The 14,820-nt window shown below is 63.9% G+C and overlaps 1 protein-coding gene across 4 annotated transcripts in view; it reads right to left on the bottom strand.

The window, feature by feature from the left end:
* Positions 1 to 14,820, bottom strand: part of STK32C (serine/threonine kinase 32C) — a 71,846-nt gene that overhangs the window by 24,721 nt on the left and 32,305 nt on the right. For all 4 annotated transcript variants that reach the window (XR_003508857.1, XM_027528907.1, XM_027528909.1 and 1 more), the window contains exon 2: positions 8,626 to 8,681. Coding sequence is in view for 3 of the 4 variants with exons in the window: in XM_027528907.1 (XP_027384708.1) it covers positions 8,626 to 8,681 (56 nt within the window). In the remaining variant the exon portion in view is untranslated. The remainder of the gene's footprint in view (positions 1 to 8,625; positions 8,682 to 14,820) is intronic.

Genomic DNA, 14,820 nt, shown 5'->3' with positions numbered 1-14,820 from the left:
TGGGACCCATGAAGGCGGCCCTTGATGGGAAAACCAGGTCTGGGTGCATGCGGTGAGCACCCAGGCCCAGGATGGGGGCTGCAGGGCCCTGAGGATGCTGTTGACGCCCACCACTGCCTTTCCTTCAGAGATGCTGCCCACGGCTCCCGAGACCACCCGAGCGGCAGCAGTTGAGGTGTGGTGGGAAGGTGGAGCCTGGGCTGGAGGTCCGTGGCATGGCGCATAGGCACCGACTTCTAAGAGCCAGTGTCCAGATCTGCCACCGGACATCTCAGGAGAAGGAGTGAAGAGCCTGCTCAGGGGGCTGGAAGCTGACGGCAAGGGCCAGAGCCGAGCACGGGCTGAAGGCAAAGCTGTCTCCAGCAGCACCCCTGCCCTGGGCGGCTGCAGACGGCCAGGCTCGCATTCCATTCCAGAACCCGGCACGTCTGAGCCTCAGCCACAGCCGCCCTCTCCCCCAGAGCATCTCCGCCATGAGGGAGGCACTGAACCCAGAGGGGCTCCTGCTGTGCTAACTCAGCGAGACGTCAAAGCCGCGCTCCGGAGGGCTGAGCACTCACCATCCTCCCAGCCGTTGCCACAGCAACCGTGAGCACAGGCTTCTCACTCAGATGGCAGCAGAGGGGAGGTTGGGCGAGGTGGCCTCCCAGGGGGCCTTGAAAACAGGGAGAGAGGCATAGCCGGGAGGCTGCCCCACCTGCAACCCGTCGCCCGCCCCCCTGCCCGCACCTGCAGTGTCCGCCTGAGGATCGGGGTCAGGAGAGTCCTCAGGTGGCTGGGACCATCTCAGTCCTCTCCCCGTAAACTGGCATGGCCCGGGTGCTGGCCACTCTGTCCCCTGAGGCAGGCGCTTCCCTTTCAGCCCCAGATAATTTCCCATCAGCCCTGCAGGAGCGAGAAGGCAGGGCGCCCATCTCACACGGGCGGGGCCCAGGTGGCCAGAGAAGGGTCCCCAGGTCTCCCACCGGAGAAGTGCCCCCATCCCTGCCCTGTTTCACAGCGAGTGTCCTGCCTCGGACCCCACGGCCGCCCGATGGGCCCGGGCTGCAGGAGGGCAGAGGGTGGCTAGGCCCACCCACCCAAACACCGACGGTGCAGGCACCCCAGAGGCCCTGTGGCAGCCCAGCCCAGCCTTCATGCAAACGCAAAGGAAAAGGGTGCTGTGAGGTGCAGGGTACGCAGGGCAATGGGTAAGAGGAGGCCTGGGTAGTGGTGGCAGGAACCACCTACAGTCAGGACCAGGCCTGGGGGGCACAGGGGCCGGGGCGCAGGAGAGAGCTGGGGTGCCCCTGGTCAACGAGTACGTCCTGCCCACTGTGCGGAGCACTGTGTCCAGGGCCGGGCCCTCTGGGACTTGCAGAGGGACGCCCCAGCCCGGCCCCCAGGAGGTGGTCTCCTTCCACAGGGCTGTGCCTACCAGAAGCCTCGACATCCGCTTCCTGATACTGCCCGGCTGGCCGGCTGCCCACTGCTGGGGGCTCTGCAGACCCACCCCTGCCCCCTGGACGGCATCAGCAGGAAGATAACACTTCAGTGCAGAGAATATCTAGCCCCAAACGCCCCTGGCTAAGCCAGGATGGGGCCTTGCTGTTCCCAGGACGGGTCACCCACAGGTGGCAAAGCAAGGGCCCAGCTGCCCACCCACACCTGGGGAGGGTGCGGGAGCCACGACCGGGGCCACCCCGCCCCCCGCCCGGCACGCCCTGCCCTCAGCAGCTGCGGGGAGGCAGAGGGCAGCGGGGACAGAGGGCAGGACGGTGGGCGGGGACACAGAAGCCACCATCTCCAATAAACCGGAAGGAAGGCTGGAAAAGAGAACCATCCGCAGCGACAAAAAAGATGATACATAACAGCTTGACATGAAACAACCATGCGAGCAACATACAACAAACACGACAGAAGCGTGAGGGTCCCCAGCTGCGCACAACGCCAACTTTCCTCCCATTTAATCTTAAGGTGCAAGTCCTGCCCAAATTTCAGTGAGGTTATTTCTGAGCTTGACAAAACATATTTGAAAGTTCAACGAGAAATACGAGTACATGAGAGCAGCTGATGCCGTGCAGGGGCACGAGCCGGGCTGTAAACGCGCTGAAGGCCCCGGGTTAGAATAAACGGAGTCCCCGAGTCAGTGTGCAGCCCCGAGGACTCCGACGGACGGATGACAGAGCAGCAGAGTTGGCCGATTAAAAAACGCTCCATTCCAGATGAAGTGCTTTTCCAAAACGGAATGCTTTCTTTGTTCTGAGTATCTCAGTAGTAACACTGGTTGTAAACAAAAGGCCAGAGTGAGGCACAGCCCCAGGCAGGCCCAGCGGAGAGGACGGCCTCCTGAGAACGCAGTGAGGGGGCCGGGCAGGCAGGAGAGGAAGGCCAGAGTGAGGCACAGCCCAGGTGAGGACAGGGACAGGCACAGCCTCTGAGGACAGGGAGGCTGCCTGGAGGCCCGAGGAGGAGGCCCGCGGGCAGGAGAGGAAGGCCAGAGTGAGGCACAGCCCCAGGTGGGCCCGGCGGAGAGGACGGCCTCCTGAGAACACAGGGAGGCTGCCTGGAGGCCCGAGGAGGGGGCCGGGTGGGCAGGAGAGGAAGGCGGGGCGAGGGGGAGGCAGTGATAGGAGCGGGGAGGCAGCGGCTCCTGGGCAGGTTGCATCTGGGAAGGCGGGCGGGTATTTGATTCTTGCCTCCACCGCCCACCACCCACCGCCAGGAAGAAGGTGGGGAAGCGACAGACGTTTGATCTAAAAGTAAACACACAGCTTCCGTGTCCTCAGGTAACCAGAGCCCCAGGAAGAGAGTCCAAGCTTTTGGGAGGAGCAGCAAAAAGGGCCAAGGACGCCCCCACCTGCACAGCAGCCCGTGCCCCAGCCTGAGGGTCAGCGTGGTCTTGGAAGGTGCTCGGGGGGTGCCCCTCAACCGAGCCTGCCCTGATCCACACGCTCAGGGGCTCCGAGCGCCCATCAGCAGGTCCTGCGGTAACCCTGCCAAGTGTGGCCTGGGGCTGGAGACCAGTTTCCTGGATGCAGAACAGACCTTGCCTACGGTGCTGGGGAGGCCCCGCTGCACAGACACAGACACACACACACACACAGACACACACGTACACACATGCAGGTACACACACACAGAGATACACAGACACACACGTGTACACATACACAGGTACACACACAGAGAGACACACAGACACACACACGTACACACAGCAGGTACACACAGAGACACACAGACACACACATGTACACACAGATGCACACATGTACACACACGCAGGCACACACAGACACACATGTACACACACACAGGTACACACACGTGTACACATACACAGGTACACACGCAGAGAGACACAAAGACACACACACGTACACACAGCAGGTACACACAGAGACACACAGACACACACATGTACACACACGCAGGCACACAGACACACAGACACGCAGGTACACACACGCAGGTACACACACACATAGATACACAGACACACACATGTACACATACACAGGTACACACACAGAGAGACACACAGACACACACACGTACACACAGCAGGTACACACAGAGACACACAGACACACATGTACACACAGATGCACACATGTACACACACGCAGGCACACACAGAGACACACAGACACACATGTACACACACGCAGGTACACACACACACACGTGTACACATACACAGGTACACACACACAGAGACACATAGACACACACACGTACACACAGCAGGTACACACAGAGACACACAGACACACACATATACACACAGATGCACACATGTACACACACGCAGGCACACACAGAGACACACAGACACACATGTACACACAGAGACACACACGTACACACAAGCAGGTACACACAGACACACACATGTACACACAGAGACACACATGTACACACGCAAGCACACACAGGTACAGACACACAGGTACACACATACATACATGTACACACAGCAACACACAGAGACACGTACACATGTACACACATGCGCACACAGGCACGCACGTACACACAGACACACATGTCACACACAGACACTCATAGAGATACACTCAGACACGTACACACATGTACACACAGGCACACACCCATACACACAGAGGCAGACACAGACACACACACACACAGACACACACAGGCACACACACAGACACATAGACACACAGACACACATAGAGACACACACAGACAGGTACACACATGTGCACAGGCACACACATGTACACACACAGGCACACACAGAGACACACACACACACAGACACACAACACGGGCAGAGACACATTTGAAGGCTGGGCCATCACCAACACCCACAGAAAAACAGATCGATTTTTTCCAAGTCTTAATTATTCCACCTTAAATGATCTGCCTTGGAGTAAACTGCAGCCAGGTCATTCAATTGGACAGAAGTGGGGAGGCCCAGGCTTATGGGGGTAGCTTACGCCTGTCACACTTGAAAAGAAGCCTACTTCCTGGCAGCCACTGAGTACGGGCTCTGCTCTGGGCAGCTGGAGCCTGGATGCAGCTTGAAGGCTGGACTGGGCCCTTCCAGGTTCCCCAACGGCCCCAGAAGGAGGCAGGGCCTGGCCTCGGGCAGGCAGACCCTTCCTCCCAGGCCCCTCCCCACGGGAGCCCCATAAGTCCTGGGTCAGGGGCCCACGGCCAATGTGTGGAAAACAGGGCAGCCAGGAACAGAGGGGCTTGGAGTCTGGCCACATGTCAGGCTCACCTGGGCCGAGATAGGGAGACAGGTGTCCAGGCGGGGGACACACAGACCCGCGGGGACTCCAGGGGACCAGAGCACGGCGGGGACTCCAGGGGACCAGAGCACAGAGGCCACAGCTCCTGAGTTGGGCCCCAGGGCAGCTGGAGGGGTCAAGGAGGGGAAGCGGTCCATCCTCCAGGGAAGCGGAGCTGCCATGAGGCCCCAGGGGTCAGCGGCCACCCTGGAAAGCCCAGGGCTCTCCTTCAGGCCCCACTGGGCACCGTCCACATGCTGAGGTGGGCAGGGCAGCGGAGCTTCCTGACAGCTGTGCCCACGCCAGTTTAGGGCCCCAGGGTGGGGCGGGGGGTTCTCGATCCAGTGACAGGTAGGGGCTGGGGGCTTCTCAGAGCCAAGGACTGAATCCCAGTGGGCCCCCAGCTGGAAGGGTGAGGAGGGGCATGTTTAGAAGAAAGAAATCTGAGGGTGGCCTTGCTTTAGCCTGAGGGTGGGGTCCTTACGAGGACGAATCCAGGGTACTGGGGAGAGCTCACCTTGGTGGGGGGCAGGGGGCTCCCCAGCAGAGGATGAGGGGCCCTTCCTCCATCACCCACAGGACTCCCCAGTCCTGAGGCTGGAGCTACCCTGGTGTTCGTGAGCTCAGCAGAGACGAAGCCACAGCCAATCCCACAGAAACAGGCCTCTGGGAGTTTGGTGTTTAATAAGCCAGACCCAGAAGCTGGGGCAGAGGTGGAGAAGACCCCACACGCCAGCCCCAGTGGGCGGGCGGGCAGAGGCGGCAGTCTGGTGTCTGCAGCCTGGTCCATGGGGCTGGTGTTCCCACCCCTGAGCCAGGGGTGGTCTGAGGTTCCCCAGGGCAGCCGCAGGCCAGGCCAGGCTGGGACGGGAGGAGGGGCGGGGAGCAGGAGGGGAGGTAGGGCTGGGGCATCCACACGCAGGCCAGCCCAATGGACATCTCTGCTTTTGGGGGGGACCAACCTTTGTAGACAAAAAAGTAATATGCTGATGGTTTACCATTCGTAACAACTACTTCTTTAACATGGTGGTTTCCCAAACACCTGCTCGAGGTGGCAGCTGGCTAAGCCCGGCCATGCTCGGACTCCCTGGGGCCCCCAGAGGCAGAGGTTTGACCCCCAGGGTCCCCCACAACTGCCTGGAGGTCACTTTGAGCCAAGCCAGGGAGAGCGGGCCCGGGAGGGCAGAGACCATGAGCGGGCCCAGCCTCCCGGGGGGCCCGCCAGCCCCACCCACCCGCACCGAGGACACTCACTCGTCTGCTCACCCCCTCTCAGCTCTCTGGACCGAGGTGTCCCTTGCAGTCTGAGATTTCATGTACAGACACCAAGGTGGCCCACGCAGGCCCACGGCCCAGCTGCACCGCGGTGCTCACCCGACCCCCCGAGGCCCACCGCTGGCACGGCCGGGGGAGCCCCCACACCCAGCGCCGCATGGGGGCCTGGAGCTGAACGCTCCCGCCCGGCCTCTCTGCTCTGAGGAAGGCCAGCTTCCTCGTGCAGCTGGGTGGCCAAGATGACCCGGAAGACCCAGCAACAGAGCCCTGTCCACCCCCATGCCAGCGCGGGCTGGGCTCTCACCACTCACGGCTTCCATTCTGCCTCGGAAAACAAGGCCCTCTATCCTGGGAGACGATTTCTCCGAGGACTTGGAGCTTGGGGGAGGACGGGGTTTGTTAACAGGGTGCGGAGGTTCAGTTGGACCGGATGCAGAGAGCCCAGGGGTGACGGGCTGACGGCCACAAGACAGAAGGGAGGCGCTTAATGCCACTGAGCTGGCACTTAAACACGGCTCGGCGGCACCTTTTATGTGACGGGTAACTTACTGTCGGAAAAGACTGGAAGCAAAACCAGACACGACGTCCAGTCTTGCCCTCAGGACTGGATACAGCGAGTTTGGATAATCCATCTCCAGGCACTCTCCCCTAAAGGTGGAGCCGCCATGAGGTGAACAGCCACCTCGCCGGGGACAGACAGGTCACACGACACGCCAGCCCCTGTGCCTGCATCCATCGGGGGTGTGGGGGTGCGTCGGGGCGGCTGCCCTTCACACCCGCTGGGTTGAAGGTGGCTCCCAGCAGTCTCTAAGGCCAGTCTTCACTGGGCGTCCGGGCACGCCTGAGCCCTCGCACACCCTCTGAAACAAGGCCACGCGCAGACAGCAGCACACGCGGCCCTGCCTGCACACGGAAGCAGACTCCAAGGCCTCACCCCCTCTGCTGGCGGGGACACCGCCCCAGCCACGGGAAGAAGCGGAGGGACCAGAGCCCACGTTCCACACACACCCTGGCACCTGGCCCCACGGCCCAGGGACCCCTGGAGGCCTGACTGGGGGCCCAATTAGGAAGCAGGAAGCTCCCCTAGAATTACACAGTGACTTGCATCTGAGATAAAAGCCTGGCAGGACCCCACGCTTCCTCTAGTTACCCCACGGCAGCCCCGTCTCTGAGCCCTCCTGTCACCCCATGCCAGCCCCGTCTCTGGACCCTCCTGTCTCTCCACTGCACACAGATCCATCTCTGGGACCCGGCTTTTCAAAGCCAAGACCTGGCTGGAGGAGCCAGAATCCTGGGGCCGGCGGAGACTGCGGGCAGAAGGGCAGCCCGCTGTGCTCGTGAGGCGGGAGGACCATCGCCGGGCAGGGGTGCAGAGGGCCCAGCCTGGGGGTGGGGGGTGAGGACGGCACAGCGCCAGGCCCACCAGCCTCACCAGCCTCACCTCCCCTGGCCAGTCTTTGCCCTGAGGGTCCCCAGTCTCCTTCCCAGGCCCGCTTTGGGAACACCTGGTTGATCCCGAAGCCATCCCTCCCAAACCTGGTCTTGGCTGACGTCTTACCTTCCCCCTAGTGGAGGAGGCAGCTTCCTCTAGGCTCCACCTCCCACACCCCCATTCTCCGTTGGGAGAGGCCAGGTGGCAGAGACTGTCCCAGGTGCCATCAAAGTCTGACACACTCACCAACCAAGAACCTCATCTTTTGGATCAACCATCTCTGCACAACCGACAGAAGGCCAGGGTCCACCAGTTGGGTCCTGGCCCCAGAGACAGTAGCAGTCCTCGCCTCGTAACGCACGGAGCACTCCAGGGCCTCTGTGCCGAGGGGCTCATTTCTCTGGCTTATGATCCCCCCAGCCCATAACCTGAGGCAGCACTGGGTGTGACGTGGGGCCGGGGGGTGGGCAAGGGCATCGCGGTGCCGGCACGAGCCTCCTGGGCTGAGACACGGAGCCTCAGCCTCGGAGCCGAAAAGCAACTGTCCTTTCAGAAGTGACTCATTTACAACAGGCCCGTCAGGCAGAGTCCCGAGAGCTAATTCTAACCTTTGCAGAGGCTTGTTCAGCCTCTTGGAGTTATAATTACCCCCGATCTCCGGGCAGGATAAGGCTGCAATCAGGAGCTTGGATCCGGCCACGAGAAAGTGGAGAACGGGCTCGAGCAGCCAGTGTGGGGCAGGGCTGCGTGGCCGCCACCTGGGTCCTGCCCCTGCCCGCCTGGAGGGATGGCCCAGCACAGGCCTGGCCTCTGGGCTCCAGACACAGGGGGCCGGCCCCCACGGAGCGGCTTCTCAAGCACGTCCCTCCTGGGCTCAAGCCGCTCTGCTGCTGCTGTAGAACGGGGCTCATGTGAAGGGCAAGTGGCCTCAGGATCTCAGCCCCAGAAGAGCCCAGGGATGTGCCATCTGCACCCCCAGCTCCCGGCCGAGCTACAGGAACCCAGAGACCTGGGCCAGGAGAGCCTAGCGGTGGCGGGCTCAGGGGCAGCCCACCCGAGGCCCCTAGCATCGCTGGCCTGCCCTGCGGGAAGCATACCCACACGCTCCACCAGACCCAGGCGGCTGGCCTCGCCCACACGCGTCCAGGCCAGCCCCGCCCTCAGCCTTACCTTGCCGAAGCTGCCCTTCCCGATGGCACGCAGGATCTGGAAGTGGTCCAGGTTCACTGCAGAGAGAGCAGAGGGGTGCCAGGTGAGGGGGCGGCAAGACCGGTGCCCACCAGGCCCCCACGCTGCAGGGAGCCCCCACACTGCAGGGAGCCCCCACACTGCAAGGAGACCCCCAACACTGCAGAGAGACCCCAACACTGCAGGGAGACCCCCAACACTGCAGGGAGCCCCTGACACTCTGGGGATTCCCCCACAATTCAGGGAGCCCCCCAACACTGCAAGGCGCCCCTGCAGGCACCCAGCAGTCCACCTCACCCTAAGAGGAGTCAGGTCAGCCATGGTGCTGCAGGGGGGGCCTGAGCCAAGGCAGAGAGGGGGCCCCGGGGCCAGGCAGCACCTGCTCCTGGGCGCACTGTAGGGGGAGGCCAGGCCACGCTGCCCACAGACGGGACATGATCAGAGCACACGGCATCCAGAGCAGCCCCCAGCAAGAGGCACCGCAAACTCCCAAAGACCCTCAGTCACCCCTCCCGCAGCCTCGGGGGCTGTGCCCCGCAGGTGTCTCCGGACCAGCTCGAGGAGAGCTTGTAAGGGCCCCGGGATGGTAACAGAGCTGCCCACTGTCTAAGAGAGACCCCTCAAGGCCTCACTTCCGTGGACTTTCTCCATGGAGTCTGACAGAGAGCCCCTAGCCCCAGGGAGAGTCCAGTGTTTATAACTGTCACGGCCTCCTGAGACACGCTCTCCTGTGCACAGGCCCGTCCACGAGAAGCCCTTCCAAGCCTGCAGGCCGGCACTGGCCAGACCCGGGAACACTGCACAGCTCTCACGCCCCGTGAGGCAGGCGCGGGAGACCTGGTCCTCACAGAGACAGTGTCCCTCAGCCATCTCGGGACTGCCCTCTGACCCGGGCACCCGCGGGACCTCGGGATCTAAGGAGGTCCCCGTGGGCAGCGGGGGAGAGGGTGGGGCGTCGGGGCACGGGGCGGGGCACCGAGCAGCTGGGGAATGGGTCTGCGGGGCTCAGGGCCCAGCCCCCCACCCGCCTGCCCAGTCCGCTCCTGGATCCGGCCAGTTGCCACCTGAATACCCCCGGCTCCTTCCTCACTCGCCCGTGTGCCCGCGGTCAGCACAGCTTGGCTGCTTCTGCACAGAGCAGAGGACGGGGCCGGGGCCGTGTCCACTGCAGGAACCACCGCCGAGTCTATGGAGCACGTCCCCTGTGCACGGGCCAGGCCGCCCAGACAGGGGCCCGGGGCAGACAGTGGTGCCTCCCTCCCTGGGCGCTGCGTGCCCTGCTGCCCACGGCCCCAGCAGAGCCCCGAGCACGGGTGCCTCTGAGTCATGAGCTGGCAAGGTGCTCAGCAAACAAATCGTCGCTTTTAGAGAAAACCACGAATCCCAGACTTTCGTGTTTCCCGCAGAAGAAAATGGGAATGAAGCTGCATTAAGGAAGAAGCCAGAAGCACAGGGCAGCCCCGTGCCTGCCCGTAAGGGGGCTCCTCGCGGGGCTGAGTGGGTGGGTCGGCAGAGACGTCAGAGGCCCCGAGCACCGAGCCAGGCCGTGGGGCAGGCCGAGCGCTCCGGGAGCTGGCCTGGCCCCCCCGGCCTGTGGTCTGCACCGGGCAGTCAGTAGTGCCAGCCTGTGGTTTTGACACAGCTCTCCCTGCTTCCTGAGACACCAGCAGGATGGCTGCAGATCCCAGACCGCAGACCGCGTGGCGGACGATGAGGACAGCTGCCCATTAGAAGTGGGGGAAGGGAGCCTGGGTGTGGCTGCCAGGCGTCTCAGGAGCGCTGGGTCTGAGTTCCGGGGCAGGCCCAGTGCCTGGCAGGCGCACACGGCGTCAGACCAGAAGCCACGAGCAGGGATTGTCCCTGAAGGTGGTCCAAGGTGGGGCTGGCCTGGACCCCTCCAGGTGAGCCTCAAGCCCACCCACTGACCAGGGTCACTCTGAGCTCCAGTGACCGGGGCTCCGGGGACCCATGGACCACGGCTCCACCCTGACACCCATACCTGGTCTGCCCCTGCCCACCCACAGGGCCACCACACAGGAGGCTCCCACCCATCCCCAGACCCTGCCTCACAGCCCCCTGAGAACCTGAGACCCAGAGGCTGCTTTGGGCCCCTCCCGCACCCAGGCTGGCTTTGGCAACACAGCAGCCTCTGGACCCACTCTGGGCAGGACGGCACGCCCCGTGAGCCCCCCACCCCTGCCCGGTGCCAGGGTGAGGCTTTCAGCCCACCTCTGGCTCTCCTTCGGGCCTTCGATGACAGCGGAACTAAGGAGACCCCTGCCGGGGACCTGTCACAACAGAGGGGGTGGGTCTGCGACAGCGAGGCTGCAATCCGGAGGATGCAGTGAGAGCCGCATCGCTCACACCAGGTCACGGAGGGCACCCTGAAAACGCAGGTCAAGTCCCCCAGCGCTGAACCAACCAGAGGAGGGGGCTGGGGCTGCCGGACCCCCGAGGCCAACAGAGGAACGTGTATGTGCACAGAGGCGGGGGTCCCAGGGCAGAGAGGAGGTGGGGCACACCGTGTCCACTTTCCTCCCGACTTTCCGGCCACTGCTGGGCAGGGCCCTGCGGCCCAGGGAGGCGCTGGGGGCCCCGGTGCCAACGAGCAGAGGAACAAGGCTCCAGGGGGAGGGGCGTCGCCGGGACGCTCAGCACACTTGTCCCTGCGTCCGACACCTCCCGGCTCACAGCGCCCGTAAGAGGCCCCAGCAGTCCTGTCTGACCTTGACCCATCTCTGCCGGGAACCTGAGTCCTGCACGTGTCTGTTCGGGCCCGCAAGGACACCAGGGGGCCCCGCGGCCACACGGGCACAGACTCCTCTTGAGGTGGATAAATATTTTAAAACAAGGGTTTTGAGAACACTCATTCTTCAAGGAGGGCTTTCATGTGCTGAGCTGGCCATCGGAAGCACAGCGGTTGCTATGAAAATAGGCCATTTTGACCCAGCCAACTAAGCATGGGAGGAAGGAGGTTTTGATTCTGTTCCACAAGGGTCCTGGTGCCAACAGCTCCCAGCAGCACCCACGGCCTCGCAGGGACCCACAGCATCCTCTCTGCGGGCCCTGCTTGGGCCACCATCACCGCCTGAGCCCCGGGGTCATGGGCCACTTTCCTTATTACCGTCTCAGCACTAAAGCCCAGGGGCCCAGACAGAGCTCTGTTCCCCACGGGGTCCTCAGCCATGTTCCCAGATGGGGTGTTTCTCGTCTGAGGTCTTCCCCAGGAGACCACCATCCCCAGGAAAACGCAAGGAGCTCCTTTCTGGAAGCGGGGTCGACGCTCGGACAGCCCTGTGTCCAGGGAGACTTATTACTGTCCCTGTACCACCCGGACACAGGGGGCCTGGCCCTGTCGCCCTCAGCCTGCACCGTCGGTCCCGCTGGTGGCCAGGAGGGGAAGGCTTCGGGCAGACGAGGGTAGGGAGGAGAGGGGCAGCGGCCCCCCAAATACCCAGCGAAGCAGCAGAGAAAGTCAAAAGCTGCCTCTTGGGCAGGAACCACCAGACCCGAAGCAAGAAGGCCAGTAACGTCTGAACACTTTTTCCCCACGATAAAGCCATTAGCGCTTCGTGCATGCCTGGCCCAGCTTTCTTTTCCACACGAGAATGGGACGCCCTGGCACCGACCACTGTCAGGGTTCAGCACCCGGGTCAGCACCCACCCCCATGGGGCCGAGGCCCCCCCCGACAAGCCATGGATGCAGCACGCAGGGTTCCCTCCGATTCCAGGTGCAGACCGCACTGCTCCCACAGGCTGGGGCTTTTCTTAAAACAGACAAAGCTGCCTCCAGCGAGGAAGGCAAGGCAGAGTAAAAATAGACGGCTGAGTCGTGAGTCACCACCGTGGCTACCAGCAAGAATGCGGGAGCCCAGGGGTGGACACTCCCCAAGGCCTGGGGGGCAGCCCGGCTCACGGCCCCTGCCCCCGCCTCCTGCCCCCCGTGGTCCAAGACAGCGTAGCAGCTGCGTCCGGGGGGCAGGCCCGGAATCCAGGCCAGCCCACCTCCCCTGGGCACCTAGGCCCTCAGAGCATTCTTGGCCTCGAGAGAACCCACCCCAAAGCGGGGATCACGTGGGAAGGGTGGTCACAAACCACATGTCACGTGTCGTGGACATTCATGCCCAAGGTGACTGAGCTGACCCAGAAAACCCGTCAGAGAAAATCACCCAACGCTTCCGAGGCCCGCAGACCTGTGTGGCCACAGAGTGGTTCCCGTCTGGCCACACACCCGGGCCCAGGCCTACCCCACCGCCTGGGGTGCCCACCTTGCCTCCTGGGGCGCCCGGCCAGCCTCCCGGGGCACCCACCCTGCCTCCTGGGGCGCCCACCTTGCCTACCGAGGCGCCCACCCCGCCTCCCAGGGCACCCGGCCAGCCTCCCGGGTCACCCACCCCGCCTCCTGGGACGCCCGGCCAGCCTCCCAGGACACACACTCTGCCTCCCAGGGCGCCCACCTTGCCTACCGGGGCGCCCACCCTGCCTGCCGGGGTGCCCGGCCAGCCTCCCAGGGTGCCCACTCCACCTCCTGGGGTGCCCAGCCAGCCCTCCTGTGATGGACACAGGCACACGCAGGGGCCTGGTCAGCAGACTGGCGCCTCACAGACATGCCGAGGCCCTGACCTGCTCATCACCACTCGTCCACCCCGCTGAAGGTCTGCGGGAACCGAGACACAGGGGCCAGGAGCAGGCCGTCCTTGGGGCCCCACGGTCAACATCATGTTTACTTCTCAGAGCAACAGGGTGTGGGGCGGGCGTTCCTGAGCATCTCTGAGGGACCCAGGAAGAGAAGGATTCGGTTCTCCGCTGCCCGTCCCACTTAGCAGGAGGCCCTGTGACCAGGGGCTTCCTTGGGCCCTGAGGATGTTCGGAGACCCCTGGACGAGAAGGTGAAGGGCGAAGAACGGAATCGTGTGCGCTCTGGCCGGCACACCAGGTTCCCGAGAAGCGGGGAGGGCACCCTCAGGCCGCTCCTGGGCACCGGGCGACCGCCAAGCAGTGCATGCACCGCCCACCAGAGGGGGAGGACCCATCAGGCAGCCCCATCCCCTCCACTGTCCTGCCCCGGGAGGCACGGGCAGGCCCCTGGACGGGGGACAGGCCTCCTCTGAGCCCGAGCACCCCTCCCGCAGCCCCCGGGCCCTGGCTCTGCCCTTTGTCGGGGTGGGGGCCATCTTCCCGGCAACCCCCACACCAAGGCCAGCGCATCCGTCCATCTGAGACACTCCTGCACCCAAGGGGCCCGGCCCACCTGCACCCTCAGGCCCTTCTCCCGGAAGCCCCTGCAGGCCCCTCGGAGCACTCACTGCCCACTCTGGGCCTCAGTGTCCACCCATGGCCCCCAGCCCGTCTGGTGGGGGTGGGGCACCCAGAGCCCTGTGCCTTCCCCCACTGCGCCTCTCCCGCCAGCCTGGCGCCCCGCCGGAAGGCAGGGGCATGCCCTCACCCCGTCCCTCTGAGAGACAGACACGCCAGGATGTGGCAGCTGCCAGGAGGCAGAGTGCAGGCCTCTGGGGGCCCAGGTTCCGGAATAGTCTGCGCCTGGGGTCCGGGGGCGGGGGGCCGCATGGCTGGCTGGGGACCAGCAGGTGGCCGAGGCCACACTGCCCACCCAGGGCCTCGGGGACCCTTGCAGAGGCCCCCCTCTTTATCCTGGCTCCCATCCCATTCCAGAGTCTGAAGCGCGTTCCAGCGCCTGACAGCAGCGTCTCCAGAGCCCCGGAACTGTCATGAATTAGTGATTAAGCCGACAGTTGGATCGATACAGTGTCTCCACCGCTGGGCCCAGCTCCTCGGGGCCACAGGGAGGTCGCCTGGGGCGGACAGGCTCTCCACTTGTCGAGACTGGGCAGCGGTGCCACCCCCGGGCCACCCAGGGGGTCCTGCAGCCCAAGGCCCATCTCTGGCTGCCTCCATCAGCTGGGTTCACCCGGTGCCAGTAGGACAGGACTCCGGGCCCCCTCACCAGCCATGAAAGCTGCCCAGGGCCCGCAGACCAGACGTGCAGACAGACGGGAGAGCACCAAGGCCCCGGGTTCTGGGAGGGGCGCCCTGGCTTAGCTGGGGGTGGGGGCAGGGGAGGGGAGGAGGAGCCCAAACAGAACCCCGAGCCCCAAGGCAGGTCTGCCCAGCACAGAACTCCAACCCTGTCCTGACACGACCCCGCCCCGCCTTCTG

This window comes from Bos indicus x Bos taurus, chromosome 26 (genome assembly GCF_003369695.1).
Source record: "Bos indicus x Bos taurus breed Angus x Brahman F1 hybrid chromosome 26, Bos_hybrid_MaternalHap_v2.0, whole genome shotgun sequence".
Classification (NCBI taxonomy): domain Eukaryota; kingdom Metazoa; phylum Chordata; class Mammalia; order Artiodactyla; family Bovidae; genus Bos; species Bos indicus x Bos taurus.
This window is presented reverse-complemented; position numbering and strand designations above follow the sequence as displayed.